Here is a 15,034-nt window from a genome sequence, read left to right as displayed (position 1 = left end):
TCCGCTCGCCAGCCAATCAGCACTCGCAGCAGTAATTCCAACCAATCGGCACTCAGTAGCAGTCATGCTAGCGTCCTGCTGCCCAAAAGCTGTTTGCTTTAGAAAAAAGAAACAAACAGGTAAGTCTGTTTACTTTTTTAGTGAAACACACAATCACACTTTCCTAAATTAAAAGAAGATCCCGGACAAGTGGCTATAAACTAATTTAACTTTTCATTTTTAGCCGTTTAGCTCCATTCACCCCTATACATCGATAACCTCCTCGTGAGCGCCCTCTGGCGTTCTGCAGGCGTGTTTTTGATATAACTGGAGAAAAGGGGAAGCGGCAAAGCTCCCCTTAAACCAGAACTGAACTCAGAAAATGTGGATTTATTTCTAGAATTCTAACGACCATCTTATCTGGGATCGTTTGACATGTTCCTCCTGTTGTTTTCTCCCTCCCCCCTATTTTATTCATCTATTAATAGCTTTGTAATTCTGTGATCCACGCATGCCTTCCTTCAAATGCAACGATCACTTATGGTGTGAAAGTTCGTTTTGAGAAAAAAGGCTCCCCTCAGCCCGGCTCTGGTTTACAGAAGCACGTTTGTGCACTCTGCGCGAATATGGGGGTCCACACCTTCGGTAATGAATGAATCGGAGGGGGCGCTGTTTCCCCGCATCCTCTTTTTGTCTCTCCTGTGTAGGAGCGTCGATAAAGTTGTGGTGAGACGTCACTGACTAATACAGCGCAGCACAGATGGGCAGCATAACTGACGGTGAGATGTTTTCTGAATGTTATCGCAGCGTTTTTATTCGTACACCTCAACGAGTTGTGATCGCAGCTCTAAACCCGGGTGTGTGTTTGAGCGCCGCGCTTTTAAAGGGGTTTTAAAAGCTCCGGTGGCTGTGATAGCCTGCCGGTTAGCTAGCCAGCTAACGTTAGCCGTTAGCATACTCGCTAGGCTAGACATGAATAAAGAAGCTGTAATGTTTTATTTTTAAAAGCTCAGAGTGACTCTCGATTTTGCTCAGCTAATGACACGTAATACGACATATATACCTGCCAATGTATTTCCTGTTATCTTTAGCTAATGGTAATCTTCAGAGTGGCTCGCTGTCTTTCTCACGTTGCTAACTGAAGCTAACCACACTAAAGGAAACTAAGGATAATGTAAGCTGGCGATGTTTATTATTAAACCTCTGTTCCCTTGCAGTAAGATAGCAAAATTAGAAATTCACTCCTTCAGTTTAGAGCTCTGTTTTTAGCTAATCCAGTATAAGTTAATGTGCATAAGTTGAGTTCTGCACATCATTCAACTCGGTGCAATTGAATCTCATCGCTATTAAGTTAAGTGATACTTTTTTAATCCCACAAACAGGGAAAATCCACCTCCGCATTTAACCCATCCGTGAAGTGAAACACCACACACACACACACACACACACACACACACACACACACACTAGGGGGCATTGAGCACACATGCCTGGAGCAGCCCTATCCACAGCGCCCTGGATGCAATTGGGGGTTAGGTGTCTTGCTCAAGGACACCTCAGTCATGGACTGTAAGCACTGGGGATCGAACCAGCAACCTTCTGGTCACAGGGCCAGCTCCCTAACCTCCAGCCCTCGACTGCCCTAAGTATTAGTGCAGTATAATGGATCTTCTCTGGTGCCTAAACATTAAGATAATTACTTGAGTGCACATCTATTAGTGGGATATATCCACACAATAAGTACAAAACCAATTAATCAACAATGAGTACAGGCTAAACTGCCCCAGAAGTCCACTGGTGCGTGGACAGGATGTATGTAAGTGTAAAATATGTGCAGCCGTGTTTTAGAGGTGGTGTTCGGTAAACAGTGGTGCGGGCGTTAGTTCAAGTGTTCAGTCAAAGTATTTATGAAGTCAGTCAGTAGTTCAGAATAACGTTAAAGTGCAGTGCATATAGTTGGAGTAGCATTTGAATGAATGACCTGCTGTATGCTCTGGGTGTAGCCAGCTTAACAGATCGAGGGTAGAAGCCGTGTTCATGTCTGGTGGTTCTGGCTTGAATGTTCTGCTATATCTTAGCAGACGGCAGTGGGTGGAACAGGAAGAGGCTGGGGTGGGTGGGGTGTTTTATTGTAAATCGTGGGATATCATAGGATATTTTCTAATCTATAAGGGACACAACAGCCAGAATTAAAAATCGAGCCGTCTGTACATCTCCTGTAAACATGCCAGTAGTTGAGCCCGATTAGTCCTGGAGCAGAACTTTTGAAAAAGTATGACTACTTTGGGTTGGATTCTGTGGGGATTTTAATTTTTATGCTGAATGCAGACGGAAGACAGACAACTGGTATTATTGCTAGGAAGCTGAATAGCTTATGGCAACCGCAAAACAAGTGTCCTAAATAAGCATGACAATAGAAAAAAATGATTATTTAAACATCATAAGTGGCAGATGAGAAGGATAACCAGCAAAAAGCCAAAGTTAGCTGCCAGGACATTTAAAGCCTCATTTTGACTCCATTGTTTTATTCTGAATAATTTCTTTTTATTCGTCTAATGAATTTGTTAGACTACCAAACGTAAGGCTAATGTTAGCTCAGGTGTAATCATTCGCCTACAAGTCAGTGGCAAGGCTAGCAGTCAGGATTGAATGAGCACCACAGGGGTTACCGAATGTTGTATGGGTATTTGTTAGAATGCATGATGGGTGTTGTAGTGAAAAATATCTATCAAAGTTGTGATTTATGAGGGATATTCTACTGCACTGCAGAGTTATTGGATAACACAACAGTAACGTTAACCTGTAGTTGTGTGTCAGAGTGGCCTTTTGAAGGGGAATGCCATCATTTTTTCCCCTTAAAATCTCTGCATAATCCAACGGTTGAAATTGAAAGAAAGTTGTTCAGAGTGATCTAATGAAAGTGTTCATTTGTAGAGAATCTTACAGGCTCAAAGTTCCCTATAAGAATCAGGGGTTGCAATGTCTACAATGCGAATATGCATTTTATGTACTATCCCAACCCACCGGTGAACCTGAGCTTTTAGCCCAAATATAATGTTGATGGTAGCAAAATTCGATTTCTTTGAGAGCTGTTTTGCCTCAACACCAGACATGGATCCCTTCACCAGGAATAGAATAAAATTAAATTGGTTAATAGACGTTTTAGACCAAAACATTAAAAAACTAACTTGAAACAACACACCAGGCAGTGTATTCATAGCGATGTCCTGCACTAACTTTCTGTGAGGGAGCTTTTAGAGGGATTACGCTCTTCAGGCATCTGGTTCCTATCCCCAGCACTGCGAACATTTCTGACTTGGCAAGTTTCTCCAGAACAGAGCATTTCACATCAAACCACGCTGAGTGACTTTGCTGTTGTGTGATCCATTTAGTCACGCAGAAATTTGGAGAAATCGGTGGAGTTCCCTTTTGAATTATTCCTGCAACAAATGTGGATCAGTCATGAAAAGAATTTTGATTAACTTACATGAACTACTGTGAATGTTTCTCCCCAGATGAGGTCATTCGCAAGCGCCTCCTTATGGATGGAGATGGAGCTGGAGATGACCGGCGCGTCAATGTGCTTCTGAAAAGCTTTATCAAATGGTGCCATTCAAATGTGACGCCAGAGGAAGGGTAATTTCATCTGTGTTGTAATTGGGTTTGAGGTCATTTGTGCCCAAACTTAAAGTAGTAATTTCCACCATAGGATGTCATCGTAAGATTGCACAACATCATATGAATCTATGCCAAGGCTTCTCCTGCTCAGGCGTCTTGTCCTCCCTCCTATAGGTTTGCTCAGTACCAGAGGATGTTGGGCATCTTGACTCAGTGCGAGTTCTCAATGGGAAAGACGCTGCTGGTGTATGACATGAACCTGAGAGAGATGGAAAATTACGAAAAAATTTACACAGACATTGGTGAGGCTTTTAATGTGTAGTTGGAGAGGCTGTGTGGTGTCTAGCGGTTTGAAGTGCATGCAAGTTGTTGGACGTGACCACGGAACATCTCTTTCATCAACAGAGCAAAGTATATCATCAGCACATGAGAAAATAGCAGAGTGCAAGAAAGAAATCCAGAGGGCAAAGAGGATACGGAAGAACCGTCAAGGTACGATCAGCTGAGACTGACTATGCCCGAAATATGGCAATCTATTAAAAATCATTAATAAGTATTTTCCTTCTTGTTGAATCAACAGTGATTGGTTAGAATTTGAATGGTGATCATGCTTATACAGTAAGAAGCAGCCTAATAGACACCCCCACTGTGTTTTCACATAAAACTGCTGTTGGAACAAAACTTTACATCTCTAAAAAAGTGACTTGTGAGAGAAGCAAAAACATTCTGAACTTTTGATGTGAGTTAATGTAACTAGCTCAAGTTAATTCAACTAGAAATCATTCTGAACCATTTCGATTGATCTGTTTGTAATGAAAGTTTGATGCAGCCTAAATGGCAGCTGATACTTACAAGTTGTGTAAGAAGTGTAATTTTGTTTACCGTAACCATCTACCTAGGTTTCTAAAGCAAATGCAATGTCCTTTGCATTGTCACTAGTGAGGGAATTCAAAGCCAATGATCAACATCACTGCATAACATGAGGCAATACACGTTGGCTTGATTTAGACCACAGAGAACACAAGAAATGCTTCTTGAACGCCGCTATACTTAAGATACATACATATTTCTCAATTCATACTTATAATTTCTTGTTTTACTGTAAGCTGTATGACCTGTGAAGCACTTTGAGCTTTTTTACACTGTCTGTAAAGCACTTTTAGCTGACATTGGCATGAAAAGTGCTATATGAATAAAAAGTATTATTATTATTATTATTATTATTACAATTCACAATGTATTAACACTCTTCTACTGTCTCTACAGTTTGTGTCTAGTAGGCAAAAACTGCCAGAATCTTTACTAACACTAGTAGTAATTATATCACTCCACCTCCCCATGTAAAATTAATCCTGGCCAAGTAGTACTTTGGTATCATTTTTCCAATGAGGCATTTCGGAATCTTTGATGGGCTATACGTGGTTTATCATCACGTCTTTGTTTAAGATCTCTGAATAATTGATCGTGACAGCCCACCTCAAGATATCAGCGTTTGGGGGTCATTGCCTCAAATGTTTTCATAGTAAAATACAAAAAGGTATAAATGTTGTTTTGTTTTTGTTTGTTTGTTTGTTTTAACACTTTAGAGTACGATGCTTTGGCAAAGGTAATCCAGCAGCATCCAGACAGACATGAAACAATGAAGTAAGTGTAAGTTTTGGTCCGTTCTGAAGTCAGTGTCATGCCCATATTAGGAATGTGAAAAATTAGGAATTAAAACAAGAATTAAAGAGTTGAAACATGAATAAAGCTACTTCCATGCTACAAATAAGCAAAACACAATTGAAATGGACATTGTGCATGAATGTAAATCTAATACTGTACTTTAATACTATTTTATAAAACGGATGATTCCAGTCCTAAAATCTGATTGGCTGAGGCCGTTGTAAAATCTGATTGTTTGAATCCGTTGTAAAACGCACAATATAGGAACACCTTACAACAACTGCACTCTGCATTATTGTGCCGTGTCACGGAAAATTCTTTTTCCTGTAATGGAATAACCTTTGACTCTAAAATGCAGCTCGTGTTGACCACCAAGTATATTGATGAAGTTCGAACCCATTTTTTGTTTAAACTGAGGGGCTGGCAACTTATTCTTTAACTAGAGCTAATGTTAGGCTGGTCAGCTAGCAAACAGGGCTAAACAACTCCATAATTAGTATCACAGGCTTGAATTAAAGTACTTGGGATATGATTCACCATAAAACATCAGTATAAAGAATGACATTTAATTGGCTGACACACTTCAAATGTCTGTGTTTTAGTCAGAAGCAACATCAAACATGGGCTGAATGCCAAATGGCTCTGTGCTCCCTAAATAGTATGCTACCTATGAAAGTCTAGAAATTGTAGCCTCTACAGCCAAATAGCCACATCCATACTCGACACACAGTGCACCGAGTCCCAAATGACTATTTTCCAGTATTTAAACTTCTTTGTAGTGCACTATGTAGGGAGCAGGGAGCCATTTAAGATTCCACCCCAGCATGGAAGGGCGGTGGTATGTATTGGATTGATGCTATACAAGATTCACGGTGGTGGTTCTTCTCCTCAATCAGCAGGCAGCTTGGCAATGATTCCATAGTTGCTTGGCAACAATACCATACTCTAAAGGAACTACATTTCTTGGCTTAGTACTTGTCGACTATTATTAGTAATAACTTTAATTATTTTATGTAAAATTGTATTTTATCATATTTTATGTTGGCCCATGTTTTATAAAAGCCAATTGAGGCTGTGTGTCACTGTGATTTTATCAGAGGGAAGGGAGTTTTAGGCATTCTGCTTCATGTCGTGGCCAAAAACTTTCTTCCCTGTGGTAGAATTGCAGTAACGCACAGCCTTAAGTGACTTATTACTTTAATAAAATTACTCAGGGTCTTAAACTCTAGACTAATACTGCCAAAGCAGCTTAGTAACCGCATTTGAATTGGTGTGCGTGGGTTATTTTGGTGAGGTTACTAGCCCTATCAGTGCATAGCAGTGTTAGCTGGCACATAGCATATGTCAAATCCTTAACTCATAATTTGGAGGATCCAGAGATGTTTTCCAGAATTTGGAGGATCCAGAAAAGTTTTATTTTATAGCACTTCTTACAGTTGGTGTGTTAATTCATTCAGGGGAAAGTGGACACCGGAGAACACGTGTTTGGAAAGAAAGCAGCGAGTTTGGGTACCAGCATTAGGCCGTTTTTCTCTATGAGAAAAAAATTAGTCATGGAATTTCTTTTACAGCTTCCGAGGTGCATTGAGCGCACATGCAAGAGCAACCAGAACAAAATCTTTTTTTGCCAAAACTCTTTAAACAAGTGTGGTTGCTAAAATGACCAGTATGAAAACGTTTGGCTCTGTAGTCTTGTAATCTCATGTGTAATCAAAGTAATTGTATGTTTTTGTCATCACAGGCAGCTTGAGGCACTCGACAAAGAACTTCAACAGCTTTCACAAATTAAAGAGAACGTGGAAGACAAGGTAAAGTCATGTGCTGTTTGTTGTTGCTGCAGATTCTTCTCTCTCTCATACATAAATACTCACTCGCTTTCTCTCACTCTCGCTTGTTCTCATTTCCTCAGCTGGAGCTTCGTAAGAAACAGTTCCATGTGCTCCTCAGTACGATTCAGGAGCTCCAGCAGACACTGGAGAGTAAGCCAGACCTTCGATAACATCAGTGCTAGTTCACAAAGCAGGATTACTCGTAAATCTGGCTTATGAGATGTTGCAGTGAGAATGAAATGTCACAATAAAAAAAAAAGTTTTAAATCAAACCAAGTTTATGTAAAGGAATATGACAGATGCAGTATTTAATCTGATGCATGAAGTGTCTGTGCAGATGTAGAAAATCTTTTTGTCACAAATTGTCAGGTACGTACATATTTCAGGTATTTTTTGTGTATTACTGAATTATTTCCTGAAACTTCAATTCCCTTTTTCTTGTGTGGCAGATGATGAAAAGATGGAAAGTGATGAAGCGAGTCAAGAGAGCCCAGTGGAAAATGGAGACTAGTTTTTTTCACAACTTTTTTTTTTTTTTTTTTTAAATCTCATGAGCCCAAGCTTGCATTTAATACAGTTACATACATTTTGGAATAAAAGCGATGTTTCCATAATCTTAGTTTCAGTTTGGTGTGTGTATATAAAACCTTGTATCTCCATGGTAACTTTACAGGAGAAGGAAAAAAAACAAAACATACTTTTAATGTAAGTCAATTGAACCAGCAAATTTACTCAGTCATTTTGTAACATTTCTTTTAGTCTATTAATCATGAAGTGTACACACAATGTAAAGGACAACAGGTATTTTTCAAATTATGCCAAAAACTGAAAAACGGAGATATGAGATTTTCTTCCAAGTGATATATACACTATATTGCCAAAAGTATTCACTCCAAACTTCTTGTGGCCTTCAGATTAGCTCAAGAACAGTGTAGAGAGCTTCATGGAATGGGTTTCCAAGGTTGAGCAGTTGCATCCAAGCCTTACATCACCAAGCACAATGCAAAGCATCGAATGCAGTGGCGAAAAGTGTCGCCGCTGAACTCTAGAGCACTGGAGTCGTGTTCTCTAGAGTGACGAATCACGCTTCTCCATCTGGCAATCCGATAGATGAGTCAGGGTTTGGTGGTAGCCAGGAGAACAGTACTTGTCTGACTGCATTGTGCCAAGTGTAAAGTTTGGTGGAGGGGGGATTATGGTGTGGGGTTGTTTGTCAGGAGTTGGGCTCGGCCCCTTAGTTCCAATGAAAGGAACTCTTAATTCCCAAGAGATTTTGCTCAATTTCATGCTCGCAACTTTGTGGGAACAGTCTGGGGACGGACCTTTCCTCTTCCAACATGATTGCGCACCAGTGCACAAAGCAAGGTCCATAAAGACATGGATGAGCAAATTTGGTGTGGAAGAACTTGATTAGCCTGCACTAGTCCTGACCTCAACCCAACAGAACACCATTGGGATGAATTGGAGCAGAGACTGTGAGCCAGGCCTTCTCGTCCAACGTCAGTGTTTGACCTCACAAATGTGCTTCTGGAAGAACGGTGGTGGTGGTGATGGGCACCACGTGTCTGAATGCCTCTAAAAGCTCCTTCACAGAGTTATTACATGAAATGGTTATGAATACCTGATATCTTTGACATTGTATCATTTTATTAATCACAGCACATTTTAATCCATTATAGCCTCCAACGAAAACTTCCAATATTCACCGATATTTTATAATCAACATTACATACTCAGAATCATGCGGGTTCACTGGTCATTTGGAAAGCGTATAAAGTGGCTACATTTGTGTTGTAGATGTGACCCCTGCTTACTGTCATCAATGCTGTGAAGAAATTCTCTGCAGGGAACCATTTTACCTCAAACCACTCTTAATGTATTTTGACACCTCATTTATCCCCCCCAAAAAAAATAAAATCACTAAAGTTCCACTTTAATTTGGGGTGCCAGTGTGTACAGCAGCTGAAACCAACAGATGGCGCCACTGTCTTGTGGCACACTTCTTCCTTACTATGAGTGCTTATGAGCAAAATATATGTTGCACTTAAAGAAAATTGATATTATAAGCCTTTATTAGTTTTATGTATTTGAAAAAACAATAATTGGTGGTGCCGTATAATAATAATAATAATAATAATAATTATTATTATTATTATTACATTTCTGTGTTTTGTACATTAGTTTGGTCTGAATATGTAGTTCGCTTTACAAAGAACTCAAGAGCAGTCAGCGTAAGCATACAGCATACAAAGCTGTCCAGCAAGGAGAAGTCCACCACATTCTGAAACCTAAACACAATACAGAACACATAACTGAATTATCCAGGTCCTGCTGAAACATTAGGCTGCTACAGGAGAGAATGAGAAGAGCAAGTGGAGCTTGCAGACCATACCACACTCTGCCTATGTAGGAATGAGGCTGATGTTCAGAGACGTGTGATGGCAGGGGACACTGCGGAGACTGAGGCCGTTATTGGTGCAGCCGCTCTTTGCAGCTTTGACAGCAGATCAGAAGTGACGGACAGGCGGACGAACGCAGAGGAAAAAGTCTCCCAGTGCTGTCCTGCTATTGCTTTTTATCCATCCAGATCTGTCAGCATGACCTTTTTGGATTCAAATATAGGTTTGTGCCTCTACGTACACATAGAAGGCATCTACTGTCCTATGCAAGAGTTTTAACAGCCGTGGTCAAATGCTTTAAGTAAAAAGTTAATGCATCCTATAAAGAAGAATTTATTTGCTGTAAACCAGCATATAGGTGCTCTATGTAGTTCCAGACTGTATTATACACTATAGTTCATCTGTTTCTCTGTATACTTTGTTAGCCACTTTTGCCCTGTTCTTCAGTGGTCAGGGCCCACAGGACCACCACAGAGCAGGTGCTATTTGGGTGGTGGATCATTCCCAGCCCTGAAGTAACACTGGTGGTTTGTTAGTGTGTGTTGTGCTGGTACGAGTGGATCAGACACAGCAGTGCTGCTGGATTTTTTAAGCACTGTGTCCTTCACTGCCCACTCTATTAGACACTCCTACCTTGCCAGTCCACCCTGTAGATGTAAAGTCAGAGACCATAGCTCATCTGCTGCTGCTGTGTTGGTCATCCTCTAGTCCTTCATTGGTGGTCACAGGATGCTGTCCACAGGACACTTGGCTGGATATTTTTGGTTTGTGGACTATTCTCAGTCCAGCAGTGACGCTGAGGTTTTTAAAAACTCCAGTAGCACTGCTGTGTCTGATCCACTCAGACTAGCGCAACACACACCACCACGTCAGTGTTACTGCAGTGCTGAGAATGATCCACCACCCAAATAGTACCTGCTCTGAGGTGGTCCTGAAGGCGTCCTGACCACTGAAGTACAGGGCAAAAGGTGGGTAACAAAGTATAGTAAAGTCTCTCTACATGGCTCTTGATCTAACTAGCGAGGTCAGGCGGTTGAAAGAAAATCCTGGGAAGGATTTTTACTTTCTGGACCTGAATTTTCTACCTCTGCTTATACATGGTTTGCAGTAAAGCTCAGCATAATCATACTTTTTTATGATTTCTGCTTAATTTAATTTCTGCTTAATTTAAAAATACAGAGAAACCATGTCGGGTTTTTTTCACAGTGGGGTTAAATCCTTTAAGCACCCCACAGGAAATGATGGTTACCAAAACTCTGTCTGACATTTGAGACATTATTTTATGACAGTTTTTTTAGATCAAGTTTTGGCCCACATTGTCTTTGCTAAAGTCCATTTGTGGCAAATGACGCTAGAAAGTCAATAGATTTCTCTACAATGAGCCATTTCCTCATCATGACTTTGTTTACATCTCAGCCATTGGTTTATGCAGAAATTTTGAAAAGGCCAGTGCCGTTCCCCTTTAAATGAAAGTTCTTTAACGGACAGCGAGACATTTTACAGCATGTGTAAATGAACAAATAAACTCTTTCTCCCTTTTTTATCTAGCAGAGGTCAAATGTTTCAAGAATCAGTAGCAGGTCATGCCATGCCAAACTCACCTCTGCATTTCTCTTGTATAATTATGGCCTACACTGGTTTTAATGACCAGTTTAGCATTGCAGTCTTACCCACACACACAAACAATTCAGCCAAGAGCATGAGCACCTGCTATGCTTCAAAATGCCCCTTATGGGAAGCCTGAATGGACAGGCAGATGGAGGCCGTAGGGGAGGTTTGAGCTTTGGTCAGACCTGTGGTTGGATATGACAGCGAATATGACAGCTGGCCTGGATTTAGCGACTATGCATTATCAAGTCTTGTAGGATGCAACAGTACAGCCATGCACATGTCACGTTACGTGGGTGGGTGGATGACACACATACAAGGAAATGAAATCTACCTGAACTGTAAATAAACCTCTGCTCCCACCATATTCATATTCATATCACACCTTCTCATGCACAATGGAAATGATCTGAACTGCACTCAAAAAAATATTTAAGCCCAGAAGAAAAAGTTATGTATTTGAATTACATGTCAATTTGCTTAATGTTTATGATGACCATACATTTTATCATTTTAGCGGAAACTATATAGCAGGATAGCAAGATATTAATTGTAACCCAATCTGAAAAACATAGACTGTTGGTTGTATCTGCTGAAAGAGAATCACAGAAGAGTAGGACATGCTGCAGTACAGTTCGTCACTGTTGTGAAAAGGTATTTCATTTCCAGTCAAAACAGCCAACATTATTCATTTTTTCAGTGCCAGGAAAAGATGAAGTCATATAATAAATGGAAAATTACACAGAAGCCTCAACAACTAAACACAGCATCATTTTTTCAGCATTTAGTGCCCACAGTTTAACTTTTATTAGACACTTGGAAAAAGGATGGTTCTTCAAGGGCTCCTTAGTAAAGAAAATGGTTCTATATTGAACCATGAACACTCAAAAGAACCTTTTGCAAGGGTTCTTTGCTTCATGGAAGTGTTGGAAAAAGTGCATGAATGCACTACAGATGGTTCTATATAGAACTTTTTTGAAAAGGGTTCCAAATGGCACCCAAAAGGGTTCTTCTATTGTTACAAGCTTGACATCGTAACAATGGAAGAACCCTTTTGGGTGATATATTTTCAAAAAGGATCTACAGTACATTGTGCAGCAATCTAAAGAACCCTTTCTCGATGCAAAGAACTCTTAATACCATGCAAATGGTTCTTTGAGTGTTTATGGTTCAATATAGAACCGTTTTCTTTACTAAAGAACCCATAAAGAACCATCTTTTTTAAGTGTAGCTTTTATTCTTTTTCTGAGACTCACTTTCAGTTTTTTCAAAGAAATATGCAAACATTTTTCCGCGTCTCCGAAGTTCAGTCTCAGAAGTTGGTTGTATTTTCGGCTTCCCACCATCCAAACAATATCAAATATGTTCAATAATTTGGTCTGGACTCACTGGGGTGGTCAGTCCATTGTTCTGAGAACACCAGCAGCTTTGTTTAATGTGCCTTTTTGGCAATGCTTTACAGTAATTAAGCAAATGTAATTTGTTACTGTACTCTTTAGGTATCTGTACTGAAGTTTTTCCATTTTGGGTGACTTTTTACTTTCACTCCACTACATTTCAAAGTCAAATATCTCACTTTTTACTTCACTACATTTAGCAAAATTTGTCATTCCTTCTGGTTTCTGTGTGTATAAAACATGTCAAAACAAAAGAAGCGTGAAGTAAGAGCACCAATCAGGGCCCAGCGGTCACTTTGTTTAGAGCTTGTTTTGACCTGTTGGTCATACCGACCCAGTGCAGCACACGGTTCAATGTCACTGCAGTGGTGTAAAATTTTGGGAGAGTCTGTTCAACATAAATGATGAACTAACCTAACTTTGTGTAAATAGAGCACAATATAGAAATATGTCCACATGTGCAGTCGAGACTGACGCGGCTTTTTTCTGAATTTCTACAAACACCATTTCATTTTATAGTAAATTAGTTTTGGCTGGTTTATGTTTATGAACAGACGCCTACAGATCAACATAGTAAAGGAGCTCATCTGTGATCCTGAGTTTAAAGCCAGTTTTTATTCAACTTAAACTTGGAACTAAGTTGTAAATAAATCTGAAACTGAAACTTTGCTTGTGTAAAAAGTGATTTCAGAGCCACTCGGTTCTCCCTGATGGAAACTGTTTACCTTCAGTGTTTTGTGCTTCTGATCATTTTAATAGACGTCAGCGTCACTAATCAGAATCAGTATCAGAATCAGAATCAGAATCAGAATCAGAATCAAGCTTTAATGGCCAGGTAGGCTACACATAAAAGGAATTTGGTTTTGGTTACAGGAGCTCACAGCTCACAGAATCAGACAGACATTCACATATAGGGAATAAGATCAAATAAATATAAAATATAACAAATTAAAATAAAATAAAAACTGCATTCCTACCTCACTCACTCGAACAGACAAACACAAACACACACGCATGCGCACACACACACACACACACACACACACACACACACACACACACACACACACACACACACACACACACACACACACACACACACAGTTATACCTGTAAACCTTTCAATGTGCAAAGTATGAGTCTAAAGTTAAAGCAGCAGTTAAAGGGTGTGTAGTTACAGAGAAAGGGATCAATGAGGTAACAGTCAGATAAGTGGGATAATAAGGCAGGTAAGTGGGGTAACAGTCAGATAAGTGGGGTAATATGGCAAGTAAGTAAGATACTAGAACAAACATTGGTTTATGACGGTAGTTCCAGAGGATGGACTTGAACTTGATACTTTATACCAGTATTTGTGAAGTGCAATTTGAAGCTGGAATATTGTTTTTGTGTAATATTTTAACTTTTCAAGAGAGTGATGGCTTGTGGGAAGAAGCTCCTCTGTAGGCTGGATGTCCTGATCCTCATCTGGCTGAAGCGCCTGAGGGAAGGAGCTAGAACAGGTGGTGTCCAGGTTGAGAGGGGTCTATGGAGATCTTCTCTGCACGCTTCCCAATTAATGACATTCTATTACAAAATTGGTTTACCAAGAGTGATACTGGAGTATTTCCACCTAAAATGAGTTAATGAAGAAAGAGTCTTGTTACAAAAATGATAACAGGACATTAGAGCCATAATTAATCTTTTAGTACTTTTACTTTTGATACTTAAGTACATTTGAAGCCAAATACTTTTGTACTTTTACTCAAGTGGAGGTCTAAAGACAACTAGACATTTTACTACTGCTTTTATATATATATATTTTTATTCTCTTAAGATTGTATGTGGTGAATGGAGTATAGTGTAACTGCCTGTATGACAATAAAACTCTTGAATCTTGAATCTAAAGGAAGGAACTTCTACTTTTACTGGAGTAATATTTTACCTTGGGTATCTCTACTTTAACTCAAGTACATGATTTGTGCACTTCGTCCACCTCTGCTTCTTTAGTTTGGTTTTTGTCAGTTTCCTTTTCTCAGTGAGGGCTTCTTGACATCTACACATCCTTTCAGACCCATGGTGTTAAGTTGTCTTCTCACAGTGGAAGGATAGACAGAAACACCTGTGCATTTTTTCAGAGTGCACTGGCAAACGTATCCTTTAACTTCTGATGATTGGCTGGATCAGATGCTTTATGGCTAAATAAAGGGGGTAGCATGTTAGATGCAGGTTGGAACTTAACTCTGCTGGAATTCCAGCAGAGCTGTAGTCTGGTTGAGTGACCACTGTTCTGTTTTTCACACCTTTCGTTTTGAGAGGGTATTTGACTCTATTAAACTCTGTGTTTAAACAGACTTTTTTTATGCACCACCATGGCCATGACTAGCAGCCTAGGGCAGAAATGTTCTTATCTTGAATGCTGTGAGAAACGTTAAGGCTTACAACAGAGTAGTCAGAACTCCACCACATCCCATGAATAATCAAATGCGGTCCCAGCAGTCAGCCGTGCTGTTTCTAATTAGCTCTCTGTTTTAAAGTGGCAGCCAAATTCCTCCAATTC

At 39.9% G+C, this 15,034-nt stretch overlaps 1 protein-coding gene across 1 annotated transcript; it reads left to right on the top strand.

The window, feature by feature from the left end:
• The first annotated feature begins 686 nt into the window (after window positions 1–686).
• thoc7 (THO complex 7) lies at window positions 687–7,640 on the top strand. Its single transcript, XM_017711719.2, has 8 exons — window positions 687–758; window positions 3,495–3,615; window positions 3,772–3,899; window positions 4,003–4,089; window positions 5,184–5,241; window positions 7,004–7,070; window positions 7,172–7,241; window positions 7,541–7,640. The coding sequence occupies exons 1-8, from the start codon at window positions 740–742 to the stop codon at window positions 7,600–7,602; spliced, it is 612 nt and encodes a 203-aa protein (XP_017567208.1). The 5' UTR covers window positions 687–739; the 3' UTR covers window positions 7,603–7,640.
• The last annotated feature ends 7,394 nt before the right edge of the window (window positions 7,641–15,034 follow it).

Source organism: Pygocentrus nattereri, chromosome 21 (assembly GCF_015220715.1).
Source record: "Pygocentrus nattereri isolate fPygNat1 chromosome 21, fPygNat1.pri, whole genome shotgun sequence".
Classification (NCBI taxonomy): domain Eukaryota; kingdom Metazoa; phylum Chordata; class Actinopteri; order Characiformes; family Serrasalmidae; genus Pygocentrus; species Pygocentrus nattereri.
This window is presented reverse-complemented; position numbering and strand designations above follow the sequence as displayed.